At 30.2% G+C, this 17,938-nt stretch overlaps 1 protein-coding gene across 1 annotated transcript; it reads right to left on the bottom strand.

Annotated features, from left to right (window-relative positions):
- Positions 1 to 1,417: 1,417 nt before the first annotated feature.
- Positions 1,418 to 4,742, bottom strand: LOC100797353 (probable receptor-like protein kinase At1g11050). The gene is made up of 2 exons (XM_006585424.4): positions 2,372 to 4,742; positions 1,418 to 1,669 (listed from the first exon to the last, which is right to left on the bottom strand). Exon 1 carries the CDS (start codon positions 4,483 to 4,485, stop codon positions 2,500 to 2,502), a length of 1,986 nt encoding a protein of 661 aa, XP_006585487.1. The 5' UTR covers positions 4,486 to 4,742; the 3' UTR covers positions 1,418 to 1,669; positions 2,372 to 2,499.
- Positions 4,743 to 17,938: the final 13,196 nt, after the last annotated feature.

The following is a 17,938-nucleotide window of genomic DNA, read 5'->3' as shown; positions in this document are numbered from 1 at the left end:
AATAATAACTAAATTTTAGTGTAAGATAGTGGATATCCATAGCTTTTTGTTATAAGTTATGCCTAATACACAATTTACAAAAAAGAGTCTGACATATACTTGATTAAAACAATATACGACCCATTAACCAAAATTTTGATACCAACTGTATCACAACCTTCCATGTTCGGCGTATAGACCAACACTAACTCAGATGGCCTTTAGCCTAACTAGTTTAAGTATCACACTGAATTGGGAACACACATACTCTAACAAATAAAAAAACATTTAAGATTTTTTATATATATTAATAAAACAAGTATTCTAAGAAAATTAATATTTATTAGGAAATAATTTTATTAAAATATCCTTATTCTCTCTCTTAATTTCAATAAATATATCATTAAGTCTTTTAAACTAATATTATTTGTTATAAAATAAAATTGGAATACATGTTTTAACATCTCATTAAAAAATGAAAACATCACTCAATTTGTTTTTTTTTTCAAAAATTAAAACTACAATCATTTTGGAACGAGTGAGATATCTTCAACATATCAAAAATAACAAATTCCTCAACTTGCAAATCCAAGGAAAAAAAACAAAGGATATGATGAACCATAAAGATTAAGTTAAAACATAATAAAAAAATGGATAAGATAAATCAAACATAACATGATTATTTATATGTATGAATTTAAGATGACAAATAAGAAAAATAATTAATAAATCACAATATAAAACACTTTTTTAAAAGATATTTCTACTATTGAAAAGTCATATAACTAAGAATACATAAAATAATTTATAATCAAGAATAGAATTTATCTATAAACTCGTAGCATAGACTCATCACGTTAGGTTGTACATGAAGCACCATATCAATGCAAGTTGGGAAGTAATCCCAACCTAGTTCTTATTCTTTCTCAAGTAAACTCCAATAAAACTATTAGCCAAAAAAATTTAGAACACTTTAAATTTGATTATAAAGTTTGATGTTATTAAAAATTCAGTTAAAATTTCTTCAAAATTAACATTTTCATTATTTTATTCCCTGCTGAGAATTTTATATTTTAAACTTTTACATGACATGTCTATTTATTTTTCACAAGTATTCAAAATTTTGATAAGACATTACCTGATTATTGTCTATCAAAAGAGTGATAAACACAAATCAACTTCTATATAAAATAGTACAAAATCTTAAGTCATTATTTTTAAAATTGAGATAATCTCTACATGTATTTTTCTTTTCATATAGTCCTGAGTCTTCTTATTGTGTTACATGTCTTTTGAGCTTCCATTTCAAAATAATAACTTCTTTTACAAGAGATAATTTTATTTAGGTTGACTGAAATACACACCAATAAGAGGGATTAGTCTCACATAAGATAGAAGACAAGACAACCCTAAAACTAATAAGTCTCTGAAAATAAAATAAAAAATCAAAACCATATACATATTTTATACAGAATTTTTACAGTATTTGCAAAGCTATCTAAGATATTCATAATATATCAAAACTGTATTTACTGGGGGGGGGGAGGGGGGGGGGGAAGATCAAAAGCGAAAACAATATTTTTTTTTTTTTTTGCTTTTGTTCCGTTCAATGGCCTGCAAATGAAAAAAATAATATGCAACATTCTGGACTTGCGTATCTCTTTGAAGGGCTTAGTTCTCAATAATAGACCTGTTTTAAACAAAAGCGGAAATGGTAAATAATTTATGTGAATCCAGCATAGGAAATTTAACAAGTAATAATATAAAACAAGGGAGACACTTCACTCAGGAGAAAGAAATTGAGAATACAACCAAACATCACTTTATGTAACGTTCCGGCCAACTTAACATTTTCCTTTATATACAATACAAGAGTCTTTATTTGTGACTTTGTTTTACAAGAAAATTGATAAGAAAACAAATGAAAGTGAAAAATGAAGCCTTCTTTCTACAAGACATTTGTCCTATTATGTCCTAAATTCCTATTCCTATAACTATAATATACCTTTAATCACAGCTCTATTTAAATGACCCTAGCTTCCTTGGTAGCTGGTTATAGTCATGCCCTGGTAATTTTCTTCATGGTTTGGATTACAACACAACACTGCATATACTTTGTTGACGCAAACAAGATCTGTCCTACAGTCAGTCACTGCAAGCTTCGATCTTGAGATCTTGAGAGCAGTTGGTGGGAGGAAATTTATTTGTAACGTGACACAGGGCAAATTTGGTTTGTAGTTGAAAATACTATGGCATGCATTCCAATGTAAATCCAAAAGATAAAAATAAAATGAACGCAAAAGCAATGATCCTGATCCGTTGGCAAAATGATTTTTGCCTCAAACTTAATTTTACAACAGAGAACCAAGCATGCACTCATCAGTTTACTAACCTCAAATGAAGTGGTGGTGTTACCAAACATGATTTGACTGGACCCTTGTCAGACTTTAGAATGAAAACAGCTTCCACTTCTTTTTGCTTTCTACATTCTAAGCAATATAAGGGAACTTCTTCATTAATTTACCTGAGCATGTCTCCAGTTTGCAATTTGGGGCCGCTTAATGCAGGAGATATGCTAAAAGTACTGCCATGATCATTATTGTAAAAGGAAGAAGGATGGCCAAGTGGCATGGGGCGATCAGGGATTTGTGGAACCTCAATGTCACCTTCCAACATCTTCAAAGCATCAGCAATTGTTGGCCTCAAAGCAACCATGACATGAGAGCACAGAATTCCCACCAGAAGAAACCTCTCCATTATGCTCTTTGGATTTGAACTAGGAAAGCTCTCATCCTTATCCTTCACCAAGGAACCATCAAGAGCTTCTTCTATCTTCCCAGCCTTCACCAATGACCAAGCCCAATCTGTGATCAAGAATGCCCTTGGTGACCCTGATGAAGACAAGTCAAGAGCCTTCCTCCCACACATTATCTCCAAAACAACCACACCAAAGCTATACACATCACTCTTCTCAGTGAGTTGACCATAGAGTGCATATTCTGGTGCCAGATATCCATGAGTTCCAGCAACTCTAGTAGTGAGATGAGACTGACCCTCCCTGCTTTGTTTTGCAAGTCCAAAGTCAGCAACTCTTGCCCTCATATCTGAATCAAGTAGTATATTGGTGGCCTTGATATCCCTGTGGAAAATTGCTGGTTTAACTCCATAGTGCAAATAGGCCAACCCCTTTGCCACATCCAAGATTATGCTTTTCCTCTGAGGCCAAGTCAATGACAACCCTTTTGATTTCTGAGAGTCCTCCGTTGATGATAAAAAGATATGGTCTTCCAGGTTCCCATTTGGCATGTAATCATACACAAGATACCTTTGGCTGCTTCCCCTTTCATCACAATTCTCATCCTCCTCAGCCACACAACACCCCCTAAGGGGCACCAGATTCCGGTGCTTGAGGTTGCTAATGATCTCCACCTCATTACAAAACTCAGCATTCCCTTGAAAATCAGATTCCAAGATCCTTTTAACCGCCACCACGGTTCCATCAGACAGGGTTCCCTTGAACACCATCCCAAACCCACCTCGGCCAATGAAGTTCTTGGATGAAAAATTATCGGTAGCCTTCTCAAGTTCCTCAATTTTGAACCAAATGGACCCTGTATTGGGTCTCAATCTAGGCCTAGAGCCACCTTGTTCCTCAGGGTCAAAATCAAACTGATTAAAAGTCTCAAGCTTTTTCCTCCTATGCTTCCTGTCATACCACGAATACATCCCCAAAAAAGAAGACATGACCAACAAAGCAACCCCGGCACCTGTCAAACCAAACACAAGAGCCTGGTGACGCTTTCCCCCAGAGCCCCCTTGTGAGTAAACTGATATGCTAAAAATGCAACTTACAGCACCATTGCTTTCAGGTCCAAACTCATTGACAATCCCAGCAGCATAGAGAATGGCAAAGTAAAAACAATCAATGGAATGTGAGGCATTACCATCAATGGAAATAAGCTTCTGCTTGACCTGCAATCCAGCTTGTAAACACACATCACAGAGAGAGATGTCAGTGAGATCTGATCTGCAAGCAGTGTTGAGTGGTGTGGACTGACCAACTTTTTTTGTCCAATCAGGGATGGTTTGAATTCCAGCACAGATGTTTGGGGAGATCACAAACTGAAGAGGGTCGAAGCATGTGTCAACGAGGTTGTTGGGGAGAGAGAGGGAAGAGAGCTTTGATTGGAAGTCTTTGATGCATGAAAGTGAGGAGGCAAGGTTTTGGAGTTGGAACTGAGAAGTCTCCTTGAGATGATTTGCAAGTCCTATTCCGAAGAGGGACAAGAGAGAGATGCAACATGTGTTTGCGTCGGTTCCGTTTTTAGCCGCCAGAGTTTGTTGGAAGTTATGGCAGGCAGAAGTGTTCCATGGGATTCTCAGAACGTAATTCAAGTCCATGGGGCATGTGGTACTTGTGTTTGTGGATACTGCCAATGAACTCGTGCATGAAAAAAACAGTGCAAACATCAAGGGCGGTAGCAATAGCATCACAACAATCTTCATCCTCTGATATATGATTCTGTTGATTGCAAATATACTACAACACAACCTTAGCCTATGCTATGCCACACGGAGTTTGATGTTTTATGTTTCTATTTATGAATCTGGGAGTGGTTTTGTTTTGGGATTTGAGATGAGTGAGACAAAAGAAGATGCTGATTTTGTGAAATTGAGGTTAAGGGAGATGAATCAATGATCAGCATGTGGAATTAATGGTCAAAACTCCAAATCTTTTGTTTCTGCCTGGGGCTGCGTTAGGTGTATCTATCTGCTGTTCTCCTTTCTTTCTAGAAAGGAGAGTGTAGCTACGCGCCACTTGAGTCCAAAGCAAGAATAATTTTTTTGATTGGTTTAGATTATATTTGTTTTTTATTAGAAATAATTTTATTTGAAGTAAATAAGACCATCATGAATGTTAAAACTCTTTCTTTTAACATTTAATATATTTATATCTAAATTTAAAACTTTTAATTAAACTAAAATAATTTTATTGATCAGTGATCCAAGCAAGAATATGATTAAGAAAGAATGGAAGGGCGTTGATGCACGCGCTTTTGTAATGGCGGTGGCTGGGGCGGCTGGATTTGTTGCATAAAAGCAACGAATTGCATTGCATAAAAGCAACTAAGCAAGCAAGTGAGGTGCTCTGACTTTGCCACTTTGCATTGCGCAATGCGTCGACGTGGATTACCAATAGCAACAACGAAAGAACGAAGGAATATTAATACTATACTCACTATGATTGTTAGATAGATGTGAATGGGATATTTATTTTCAACTTTTCACACGTGGTCAATGTCTGTCACATAGGAGCTGATGTAATTGTAGTTGAATATAAAAAAAGAGAAAGAAAAAACAGTTTGTCTAAGCGAAATTTGTACTCAATGATAATTATCTGATAAGCTAATATTATAGTGGCAATACTAATTTACTAGTAGAGTAGAGTAGTATTTGATAAAAATGGGTTGAAACGTAATGATTGAGACGGTTGATGAATTGCTCAGTGGTCCTGTTCTTGAATGAATGACTCAAGGTGACCATATTAGTTGTAGTCAATGAGTAAGTAGGACTATGGATGGAAGCCGGAATCTCAATGTTGGAATAGGATAGTGGCTACTGGCTAGTGTTGCGTTTGCTTGCCCACATGGACCATTGGAGAGAGTAATTCTTCATTTCAATGCAGATGACAGACGGTGTGTTTTTTCTTTCACATGTTCTTTGACTTTTCCTATATACTACTATGCAGAATCACAAGAGTGGTATATCTTTTAATGGTAAATTTTAATTTAGGATTTTAAAATACTCTTTGATAGGTCTTATAAAATTACATGGGATTTAAGATTTTTTTTTTATTTTTTTTCTTATAATATATCTTATTTTAATATTTTAAGTTAATTTTTGTAAATCTCACGCCTTCTCTTTAGACATGGCAATGGGGCGGGTCGGGTACGGTTATTGTCTCATCAATCCTTTATCCCGACTTCTCAACATATCCCCATACCCGTACCCGATACCCGACGGGTTTGAGTTTATTGTCTCATCCCCGTACCCGTCGGGTATCGGGTATTCCCAACCCCGTTCCATACACCATTTAGAAATTTTTTTTTTTGTAAAAAAATATTAAAAATTTGATTTTAGAAAAAAAAAATAAATTGATTGTTAAACATTTATTGTTAAATTTTTATTTTTAACTACTTATATATCAATAAATTTATTATAACGCGTGTGTCTACATAAATAGTTAAGAAAATAATATTAAATTATGTAAAAAATTTAAAATAAAATTAACTAATAATAAAAATTATATGTCTTTTGATTAAATTATGCAAAAATTCTAAAGATTTTAAGTGGCGGGGCGGGTTCGAGTTCGGGGTCGGGACGGGTCTAGTAATCTCATACCCGTACCCGTACCCGACTTTTGGTTATCGGAGAAAACCCATACCCGGTTAACTCGGGTATTACCCGTCAAAGTCGGGACAGATTCGGACGGATACCCACGGATACGGGTTTTCTTGCCATGTTTACTTCTCTTTTCTCTTTTCCCCTCCTCCCCCTTCATGTTTCCTTCGCCCCTAACCACCACATTCCTTTCCCTTCTCTGCCCCCAACCACTATGCTCTTCCCCTTCCTCCGCCTCAACTACCTCGACCCTTCCCTTACTTTGTCCCAAACCATCACGAGTCTCCCCTTTTCTTTTATCTTCTCTGCACATCTTGACATTGTTGTATTTTCCTTGGTGTTGTTGCACATCATCTAAGCACCGACAAGGGCCATCGCCCCTACCTTGGCACCGCCACAGCCTACATCTCTTCAAGTTATGTTTCTTCTTCTCCTTCTCGTTGGTTCCCACCTGAAGCCTAAGGAGAGACAGTAAAAAAATATTTTATTTTGATAAATGTGCAGATCTTTAAGGATCTTGTAGAAGACCTTTTTTTTTGCATGCTAGAGATCTTGACTCTCTTTACAGTGGAAGATATGTTGAAGATCAGGTCTTGAATTCAAGATCCTTACTTAAGATACGTTGTTAAAGAGCTTTGAGTAAGTGAGATCGGTTATTGAACCATATGAATCCAGTTTTCTAACTTTGTAATTACTCACCATATTTAATACTAGTAATAGTACATACTCCCTCCATTAGAGGTGTTTACAAGTTTGGTTAATTCAATATAGTTATATTAGGTTATGTTTTTTAAGTGCTCCAGTTGATTTTGATTCAATTTATTTAAAATCTAATTATATATAGGTTGACTAACAAGTTTTATTATTTTTAACTTGACTTAACTTGTATCATATAATTAAATAATTATTATATATACATTAATTATTATATACAAAATACAATAATTTTTAGCTTACATAATTTATTAAATTAAATTATTCATATTTTTTCTTTTTTAAGTTATTATTTTTATCTTTGTTTTAATTTTATTTATGTTTTCTCATGCTAATACAATGATTTATTTATATATAAAATAAAAATATCATATTAACATTGAAATCATTAATAATATTAGTCATATATTATTACAATTTAGTTTCTTTTGAACACATTTATTCATTATATACCTACAAAGCTTAACACAAAATCAAATTATTATTCTAAAAATTGTAATTTTTATAAAATAAATAATAATTTAAAAATATTTAAACCTAACTAATCCAATTTAATCCAACCCATTTATGATCAATTGAGTTGGATCAAATAAAAGATTTGCACAAACCTGACCGACTCGACCTAACCCAACCCCTAAAATTTTGTTTAGGTTGAATAACAGATTTAGTCAAACTCAACCCATGAACACTCTTATTCTATATTATATATGTTTAAAGTTTTGACACATTGAAAATGTAATTTATTGAATTTTATTGAAAACATTTTTAGGTTAAATTAGTTTTTTTTTTCTACTAATTTATTATTTAGGTTCAATTTGATCCTCTAATTTTTTTTAGGTTCAATTTGATCTACTAATTTTTAAAATCGATTCAATTTGGTCCTCTAATTTTTTGTTGAATTTGGTTATTTAATTTTTGAAACCGGTCCATTTTTTTTTAGAAATGTGCATTTTGCTGCCATTTAAAAGCACTTGGTGATGGTTTTGAACCACACAAAATTTGATTTCTTGTATTTTAGATTGAAGGATTAAATTGAATTGATTTAGAAAAGTTAGAAGACCAAATTGAAAAAAAAAACTAAAGAACCAAATTGAATTTAAAAAATAAATTAAAGGACTAAAATTTAATTTAATCAAATTTTTAATTAATAATCTATTTATTCTTCTTATACACTACTCCCACAAAATATTAATTAAAGGTAATTTTGAAAACAAATATTTAGTGCAACATTAATTTTGTAAAACAATATTTATTTTGAAACAATTTTTTCTCTCTAAAAAATCATAATAAGGAAGTAAAACATTAGCATCTATTAATGCCACAAAAACTCGTTAATTACATAAAAAATTATTAAAGGGAAATTCTTTAAAATACACTAAACGTGATTTGCGATGGAATTTTTTAGTAGTCATATATTAAATAAGCACTAAAAATATAAAAAATGATTAATTTAGATTATAAAATTATAAAAATATTATTTTAGTTTTTCTTACTATAGTTTTAAAGACTAAAACGAATGTCATTTAATCATTTTAAAGACTAAATTAATCTTTATTTTATCATTCAACAATAAAAACTATATTTATAATTTCCAAAACTAAATTAATTTTTATTTGTAATTTTAAGGACCAATTTAGTGCATTTAATTTTTTAATGTATTAAGTATGGCATTTGTTAATCTAGTCTATAGCTTAACTAACTAGTTTATAAACTTGTTTAAAAGTTTGATAAATTAATGTATTAACTATTTTTCGACTTTGGGTATGTTTGAATACAAGGTTTGAATTAAAGTGCTTTGAAAGCTTTTTTATCAGAAACATTTATATATTTTTAGTAGATAAACTCTTAAAAATACTTTTGACTTGTATTCAAACATGTTCTTATTGCTTTTTACATATTCATTCTTGACATTTTAATACAATTTAATTTTTATCATTTTATTTTTTCCTTACATTAAAGTTAAAATATCCTTTCATCCCCTCACTTAAAAAAAGTCTTTATATGTGTTGTCATCTTCTGCTTAAAGCTTAGCAATTAATATCAATGTCTATTCCGTTGAAAATTTTCTTTTTATGGTATATGTATTTGTACTTAGGTTGTAATTTATCTACTTTTGATTAGCATTGTTTTAAGGATGTATTTTTCAATGTAATTTTATATTTTTCAATTCCTTCAATAGATAATTTTATCAAACATTTATGATCTAATAAAATAATTTTTTCTTTCAATTAATTTTTTTAGCTTCAAGACAAATTTTCAGTTTTTTAATTAGTTTTTGTCAAATATAATTTTTATTTCAAAATCTTTGACATACCGACATTGAATAGAAGACTTAAAAAAAATATTTTTTTAATGTAAAATGGTGTTTTTTTTCTTTCAAAAATCTTTCAATTTGCACTAATATTTTGTTTATGATGTTTCTTGTAATAACTATTTTCTTTTTATATCATTATAAACAAAAACAAAAACGATGAATTGGATTGTGTCCCTATATATTTGCACAAGGGGTGACTCACCATCCTAGAGCTATGTGTATACATGTATGATTGACTTCATGATAAAGGATGAAGGAAATGAGAAATATGTTTTGGCTTTAAATTTCTCCCACTAATAATTAACATTTATTGATAAGACAAAATCCTAAAGTTATTAGTATGTAATTGTTTGGTTCCTTGTTACAATCAACTATAGGTTAAATACTATTAATGTCCAATAATGGGACACTAATAGCTATTAACCAATGGCAACAAAACAGCCCATAGCAGCAAGTCCCAATTACACCCAATATTACAACTTAGAAACCCAACCAGCTTTTTGCCAAAAACACTAACCCTCGTTTATGACCCTGCATGCAATTCACTTGTTCACGTCGCGCCTTCCTTTCTAATATCAGACACAGCCTGCTTGTTTCGTTGGGTGACCAGACAATTCAATTAATTTCTTATACACTCACCATGACATACATACCATTGGTCAAAATAATAACCAAACAATGAATCTAAGCTCTTCGTTGTATTATCTTGTCCTTATCAAAGAGGCCTCCCCTGAAGATAATGTTATTTCTTGGTTTTCATAGGGACCACATGACACCTACCCAAACACAATTTCCCTTTTCGCAAACTTTTTTATTCTCTTTAATCAACACATGTTGCAGATTGTGTTCCTTAATAGTGCCAGGAAACACACTTTGCAACCCACATCACTTGTAACAGGTATGCCAAATTTCTAGTGCAGGTTTGCACCAAAATCAACTGTGAATCAATGATTCTTCTTCCCTGCAGAATGGGCACAACTAGTTTCCACCATTATTAAGAATATTTCTTTTTGTGAGATTATCACCACTTGGTAGTCGATCCCTAAAGAGCCTCCACACAAAGCATTTAATTTTAGGAGGAATCTTTAACGACCAATTATCTTCAAAAAAACATATAATGTGATTTCAAATTAACAAGATCACCCATAAATGGATATGCCGACTTGCCTGTATATGCACTAGATTGATGATGTAGCCACCTCCATGAATCCGAAATGGCTGTTTATAATTGCATCTCCCTCATCTCCCTATGAAATCTATCAACATCTACCTTCTTCCATTCAAACCACTCCATCCTCCACTCCAAGTTCCACTTCCACTCAACCCCATACCACTCACCAACATCTCTTAGGTATTCCTCTGGCAAGAGTTTAGAAATAGTCTAGGATATTTATGAGCCAAACTCACCTCACTCACCCTAGGATCACTCCAAAACAAGATTTTATCTCCCCACCCCCACCTTCCACTCAACCGAATTTTTGAACCATTTTAAAGAAGATTGCCCCCCACAAACAGTACACAAATCTCTCTACCAAATTGAAGATTTTTTATTTACCCTATCAAGTTGTAAACCTCTCCACCCCCATATTTTGACTCCACCACCTCACTCCATAAACCTTTTTTGCTCATCATTAATTCCCACCTCCACTTTGCCAAAAGAACTTGATTAAAAGTGAATACTTTTTATACCAAGACCATCATTTTTTTGTTGACAAATTTTATCTCAACTCTCCCAACAAATTTTCTTTTTTCTCTCCTCACTACCCCACAAAAAATTCCTTTATATACTAACAAGTTTTTTCACCACACGATTTTGGCACTTTGAAAAAGGAAAAACAAAAAAAAGAGGTAAAGTAATCGAATTACTAAGACTTATCCTTCCCACAGAAGACAAAGTTTTGTCTTTTCACTTCGACAATTTTTTAAATTTTTCATGGAAAATAGGTTTTCAAGTGTAAACTAATCTAGGATTTGTACCTATAAATGTAAAATTTTACAACTAAGAAAATGTGCACACCTCTCCATCTCACCGGCATCAACTCTGCCAAAGTTATTTTTAAAAAAATTTACCTTGAGACGGAAAGCTCAAAAACATTTTGGGTTGGTACCTATCAGAAAATTTTCCCCAATTTTTATGGGTGTTGTTCGTCATTTCACCAATCGGGTGGTCAATACAGAGAATTCGAGGAGGAGGGAGACATAGCCGTGGCGGTTCTTATAGATGACTGATTCAAGGAGGAGAGGAAGGAGGATGAAGATGGTAAAAAAATTGAAAAATCCATATGTGATTATAATTTCCTTGAGAACCACCGCGTTTTCAATTCCCCTAAAAATAAAAATGTTTTCACTGCTATTGTTCATTTTCCCTGAAAACGAAAAAAAAAAATGGGCGTACAAAGGCCACTTGGATTCGTACTTGAATTTTTTTTTTCCTTAAAATAAATTGATATGTTGAATAAAAAGTTTATAGATCTAGAAGGGGCATGCATGAAATTAAGGTAGAAGCTATGTAACTAGTGTTTTAAATATTGTAGTTCTATAAAGGGAATAATAGTCCTTCCATTTCAAAATAAGTTACTTTAAAGTCTTTTCACAACGATTAATTAGGAAAAACAGTAACAACTTAATGTCCAAATGAGTGAAATAACTTTTTTAAATTATTTTTATTGATTGCTGAAAAATTGGTTCATAGAGTATTCATAAATCATCATGTTTTGATTATTTATTTGAGATAAAGTTGGAATAAAAAATAAATTAATATTTCATTAAGAACTTAAAAAACGTAATGAGTTTTTGTTTCGCAAAACGCAACTTGTTTTGAAATAGAAGGAGTAATAAACAACTAATAAATGCCCAGTCTATTTATGACTGATTAATCAATGGTTATTTGTAAAAGCTATATAACTTTTGTAAGATACAGATATACAAAAGAGAAATATGCTGGATATTTATATTGTCCGTCTCATTCAAATGGGAAGGATTAGACTACATAATTTTTTAAACAGAAAGAAAAACAAAACAGCGCAATCATTCCAAAAAAATTCCCACTAAAACAAGATTAAAAAATTGATTCCTGAAGGATTATTTAGTTGACTTACTTTTTCTGATATATCAAATATTTAGTTGTAAATAATATATATATAGTGCATATATTATATCTGATTTGGTAGTGAGTAGTGATAGATACATATTTTGTTTTTTTTCACAGAAGTCACACTAATATTAAAATAAGTAGTTGTACAAAAATTTATTCCTTACTTTTAGTCGCAATTCAAAAAATGTATGCAATACATACAGAGATTTTTAAGGATTTGCGTAATTCTTTAGCGAATTTGTCTCCTTTATTGCAACTTTAGTTTTTTTTTTTTTTTTCTGAGGGGATTTGCAACTTTAGTTGATGGATCGGTCTTCTAGGTATAGAATTATTCAAATTTTTTCTTTGAAAAAACAATTAACTAAAGAAAATAACTAATTTAATTAAAGGATAAAAAGTGAGGACTTAAATTCATTAGAGTGATCATTATATTATATAGGATATAAAGTAGAAAAGGCATAATGATTATACAATAAATTCCTAGAAGACCCGTACCTAAAATAAAAAATAAAAAAAGAAAATCCAAGAAGACCTGTCTTAATTAAGGCGTTGCAGCCAATTCTCTAAACCCATTGAGTTTTTAGGATTTAAATACTTCAATTTGATTGATTTTTTTTTTTTTACTATCAGAAAATGAGAAAAAAAGGAAGGCAGAGAAATTATTTAATTTATAATCAAGATAAAGCATGAATACTACATGCAAGGCCCTTCGTGTTTTGTAAGAAAAATATTGTAAGCCCTTCATATTTTAAAAGGACAGCATGTTTGGCACATTTAGCCAAATGAAAAAATATTTTGAATTATCAATATTCAAACACATTATATGTTCACTCCATTATAAATCTTCAATTTTTTTATTCATCCTTACCTAGCAAATTTTAATTCTTAATCTTAAAAGTGAAATATTTAATCTTTGTTGATATTTTCTTTTTTGCATAGCTATATATCTTTATCATATACGTTATATAAATTTTCATATAAAACCAAAATATTTTTTTAGTTATTTATTTAATTACAATAAATTTTATTCTTTTATTTTTTAATCAATACCCAAATTCCTTCAACAAAATTAGATATAATATAATAAAATTTTCGTAAATCACCAGAGGTGTTCGGTTTGGTATCAATTTTTTTAAAATAAAAAATCATTCAAACCAAATATAAAAAAATATGGGGTTTAATTTAGATTGATTTGATTTAGATTAATTTGAGAGTAATATTAAAACCGAATTAAACTAAACTGTTTTTTTTCCAGTTTGGTTCAGATGGATTTTGTAATTTTTAATTATTTTCTATAATTTTAAAAATAACTTAAATACTAGCAAAAAAAATTAACACAATATGAAATCTAATAACTAATTGAATCATTATGAAGCCTTAAAATTAACATTTATATAAGATAAGCAATAAAACAACAAAGCCATAAAAAAATGTTGCACGACCCTACCAAGAGATATCCTGAGATAGCATGGATGATATTATCTGATTTAACCCAAAATTTGATGAAAGCCTTTATCCAACGGACGCCTACAAAAGAAAATGCCGCCTGAAGAGCACAACACACTTGAAGGGATTAAGCAAACCCCGTCCACCGACTTTGAAGACAACTCCATCGTAATTGACTTTAATCATAGTTAGGAAATTGGTCCGCTTAGTTGGATTGGTTCAATCGAGATCCGATGGTCTAATTGGTCGGGTTGGTTTTACAAAAAAAAAACCATTTTTATTATGTTGTTTCATTGTTATCAATTTTTATTTTAAATTTTGGAATATGAATAAATTTTTCTTAATTATTTATTTATACATAATAGATACATATATAATTTTAAATTTTTAATATATATCAAATCAAATTGAGTCAATGATCTGTCCACTGATTGAACCACTAATTTATTATTTTGATTGAGTCAAGATTAAAATTCATAACTATTAAGTCAATTCATAATTAAAGATTATACGATTTTATACTAGAATATAGAACAAAAATCTATTTGTAAAATATGAGATTTGGTTTGGTTCCAATATATAGGAACCAAAAAAATCGAACCAAACAAAAATATATTTTTTTTGTTTTTTGCTTTGATTTTTTTCTATTCAATTTAGCTGCTTAAAAAGATTTGATTTTAGTTTTTTTATCCATAGAAATTTGACACATTATAACGCTCACATATTTTATTCAATCAACTGAGTTTAACTCTCTTAGGGTGTGTTTAGTTTGCATTTTTATTTTTTGTTTTTATTTCATGTTTTCATTTTCAAAATATTAAAATTCTGAAAACATGTTTGATTTGACTTCTTATTTGTTGTTTTAAAAAAATAAAAATACTGAAAATTTAAATATATTGACTTCTTATCTTTTTGTATTTTTAGATTTGCTTAAAATTAGATTCATTGTCACCACAACTTCATTTTACCCGAAATGAAGTTTCTGTTTTCAACTAAAAACACTGAAAATAAAATTTTATTGTTTTCATTTTCTGGTTGTTTCCTGTTTTCATTTTCACTGAAAATGTTTACAGAAATTCAACCAAACACATCTTCATCATCATTTTCTACTTTCAGTGAAAATGAAAACAGAAATAACCAAACCAAACACCCCCTTAATATCTGGTTCGATTTTGAAAACTCATAAAAACTACTTATAAAATAATGCTCTTGCCAGCTTAAATAATTAATATTGTTTTTAATTTTTACTTTATATTTTATCTATATTATTTAATACCCATGTAATATATAGGATAATTGCTATATCTTTCATATATGCATTAATTGCCTTTCATAAATTCTTATCATAAATAAAACTGTTTCATTCTTTTTTTGGGAAAAAAAAGGCATTCACTCTATTCATTGGAAAAAATTCTTTCATTCTCAATATCAATCTCATTTTCATATCTTTATCGGAAAAAAGGTTTGATTTTACAATCTGGTCTATTGTAAGTTTCTCTTAAATCTGGATCTTTAATTGTATCATTCAGTGTTTGTTTGCATTCATGATAGTGATCATAATTCTTCACTATATTGACTTCTTATCGGAAAACATGTTTGATTTGACTTCTTGTTTGTTGTTTTCATTAAATAAAAATACTGAAAATTTAAATATATTGACTTCTTATCTTTTTGTATTTTTAGATTTGCTTAAAATTACATTAATTGTCACCGCAATTTCATTTTACCCGAAATGAAGTTTCTGTTTTCAATTAAAAACACTGAAAATGAGATTTTGTTGTTTTCATTTTCTGGTTGTTTCCTGTTTTCATTTTCACTGAAAATGTTTTCAGAAATCCAACCAAACACATCTTTATCATCATTTTCTACTTTCAGTGAAAATGAAAACAGAAAACAACCAAACCAAACACCCCCTTAATATTTGGTTCGATTTTGAAAACTCATAAAAACTACTTATAAAATAATGCTCTTGCCAGCTTAAATAATTAATGTTGTTTTTAATTTTTACTTTATATTTTATCTATATTATTTAATATCCATGTAATATATAAGATAATTGTTATATCTTTCATATATGCATTAATTATCTTTCATAAATTTTTATCATAAATAAAACCGTTTCATTCTTTTTTTGGGGAAAGAAAGGCATTCACTCTGTTCATTGGAAAAAATTCTTTCATTCTCAATATCAATCTCATTTTCATATCTTTATCGGAAAAAAGGTTTGATTTTACAATCTGGTCTATTGTAAGTTTCTCTTAAATCTGAATCTTTAATTATATCATTCAGTGTTTGTTTGCATTCATGATAGTGATCATAATTCTTCACTTCACCCTTGATTCTTTGACTAGGTTTAGGATGGAAAAAGATTCAATGTAGTTGAAACTTATAACAAGTATACACAGCCAATATTTTGCAATGGTTGAGTGAAAATTGAACTGTGTTTCAAATTTGATTTATTAGTTTGATTTTTGTTAATTCAAGGTTTACAAGTTATTGATTGCATCATTTGTATGTTATTACCGACTACAAATAATCCAGCTTAGGACAAGTCATTGTCACTATTTTTTTTCGATTATTGGAAGATATTTATAAACAACTTTTATATGAATAATTTCAAATCTTACAATACTATCATTTTACTTCATTTTGAGTTATAACTATTGAATAATGTATTCTATAATTTTAAGACACTAAATGCTTATATTTTTTTTATTTTATAAGATAGTATGATCGATTTGTAAAAAGATATAACATTATGCTTTCGATAAATCATACGATTGTTCATTTATCATTTACTATTTGTATTGTATGAAGAAATACATCAAATTCATGATCTATATATCTCTGATTTGATGTTGTATTTGTAATGATCTCATCAATTATTTTTATTTTGAATATGATGGATTTCATTTTTCTTATTATGTATCTATCAATAACTCTGTATCTTTGCCCAGATATCAATTTATAAAACAATTTTGTTTTCCGTTTCTCTCGACAACTTTCATGTCAGCATAGCTGTGTTGAACATGAGGGGTACAATGATAAAATACAGAATTATCACTGTGACTGTAGTAATTTCAAATTTTGATATACATGTGTATATGTTTGATCAGAATCTCAAAATTATTTTTTCTTTTTCAGTCAGCGCTTGTAGCTCACACTCTACTTCTTAAATACACCCACACTTTAGACAAGTGAGGTTTTCTAGTACCAGTGAACATATAAATTGTGTAGTTAAGCTATTACAATACAAACTGAGATTCATTTACTCAGAATAATTATTAGACACTTATTCGTTTATGAATTTAATAAATTTGTTGAATTATATAATTTTATTCATGCATATTAATTAGACATTCAAAGATGTGTAATTTAAGATAATTTCAAGGTGCCTGTCTATGAATTATAGATAATCATTCTCCATTTCTCTTGTATTTTAGGGAGGAAAGAAAAAAGAATATAGATAAAATGGAATGAAATGCATTTTACATGAAAAATTTTGTCCATCCAATTTCATTCTATTTTAAACAACTCAAACAATGTAATTAACTAAGCATATTATCATTTCATTTGATTCCATCCTTATTCATCAATCTAAAAATAAAGATTCCTTATCTATTTGTTCTTACTAAACTTCTCAAATATTCATTTCTTTTAAAAACTCTTGCATAGGTTACCAATAGCTGATCTGTTGAAAAATTTCCCTTTCCTTATCATCACTTATAGGAGTCAACAAGAGTATGGATTCTGGAAAGACTAATGAAGCACCCAATGCAAAGCTGGTTCGTGACTTTGACTTGAACATTTCATATGTGGAGGAGTTTGATGTGAATGCTGAAGACAAACTTTCATCGCCCATTCTCATGAATACTCAGCCGGCTTCTCAAAATTGCATTGAAGTAAGTCCTAGCAATGATTGTATATGTAGCTAGGTTTATCATAAATCCAAGTAACAAAATTTCTTTAATTAATAAAAATAATTGATC

Source organism: Glycine max, chromosome 8 (assembly GCF_000004515.6).
Source record: "Glycine max cultivar Williams 82 chromosome 8, Glycine_max_v4.0, whole genome shotgun sequence".
NCBI classification, from domain to species: domain Eukaryota; kingdom Viridiplantae; phylum Streptophyta; class Magnoliopsida; order Fabales; family Fabaceae; genus Glycine; species Glycine max.
The sequence above is the reverse complement of the archived record's forward strand: the minus strand, read 5'-3'. Positions and strand labels throughout refer to the sequence as shown.

What these genes read in the sequence shown, in the direction of transcription:
- LOC100797353 (XM_006585424.4), bottom strand. Translation starts at nt 4,485, where the DNA reads ATGAAGATTGTTGTGATGCTATTGCTACCGCCCTTGATGTTTGCACTG.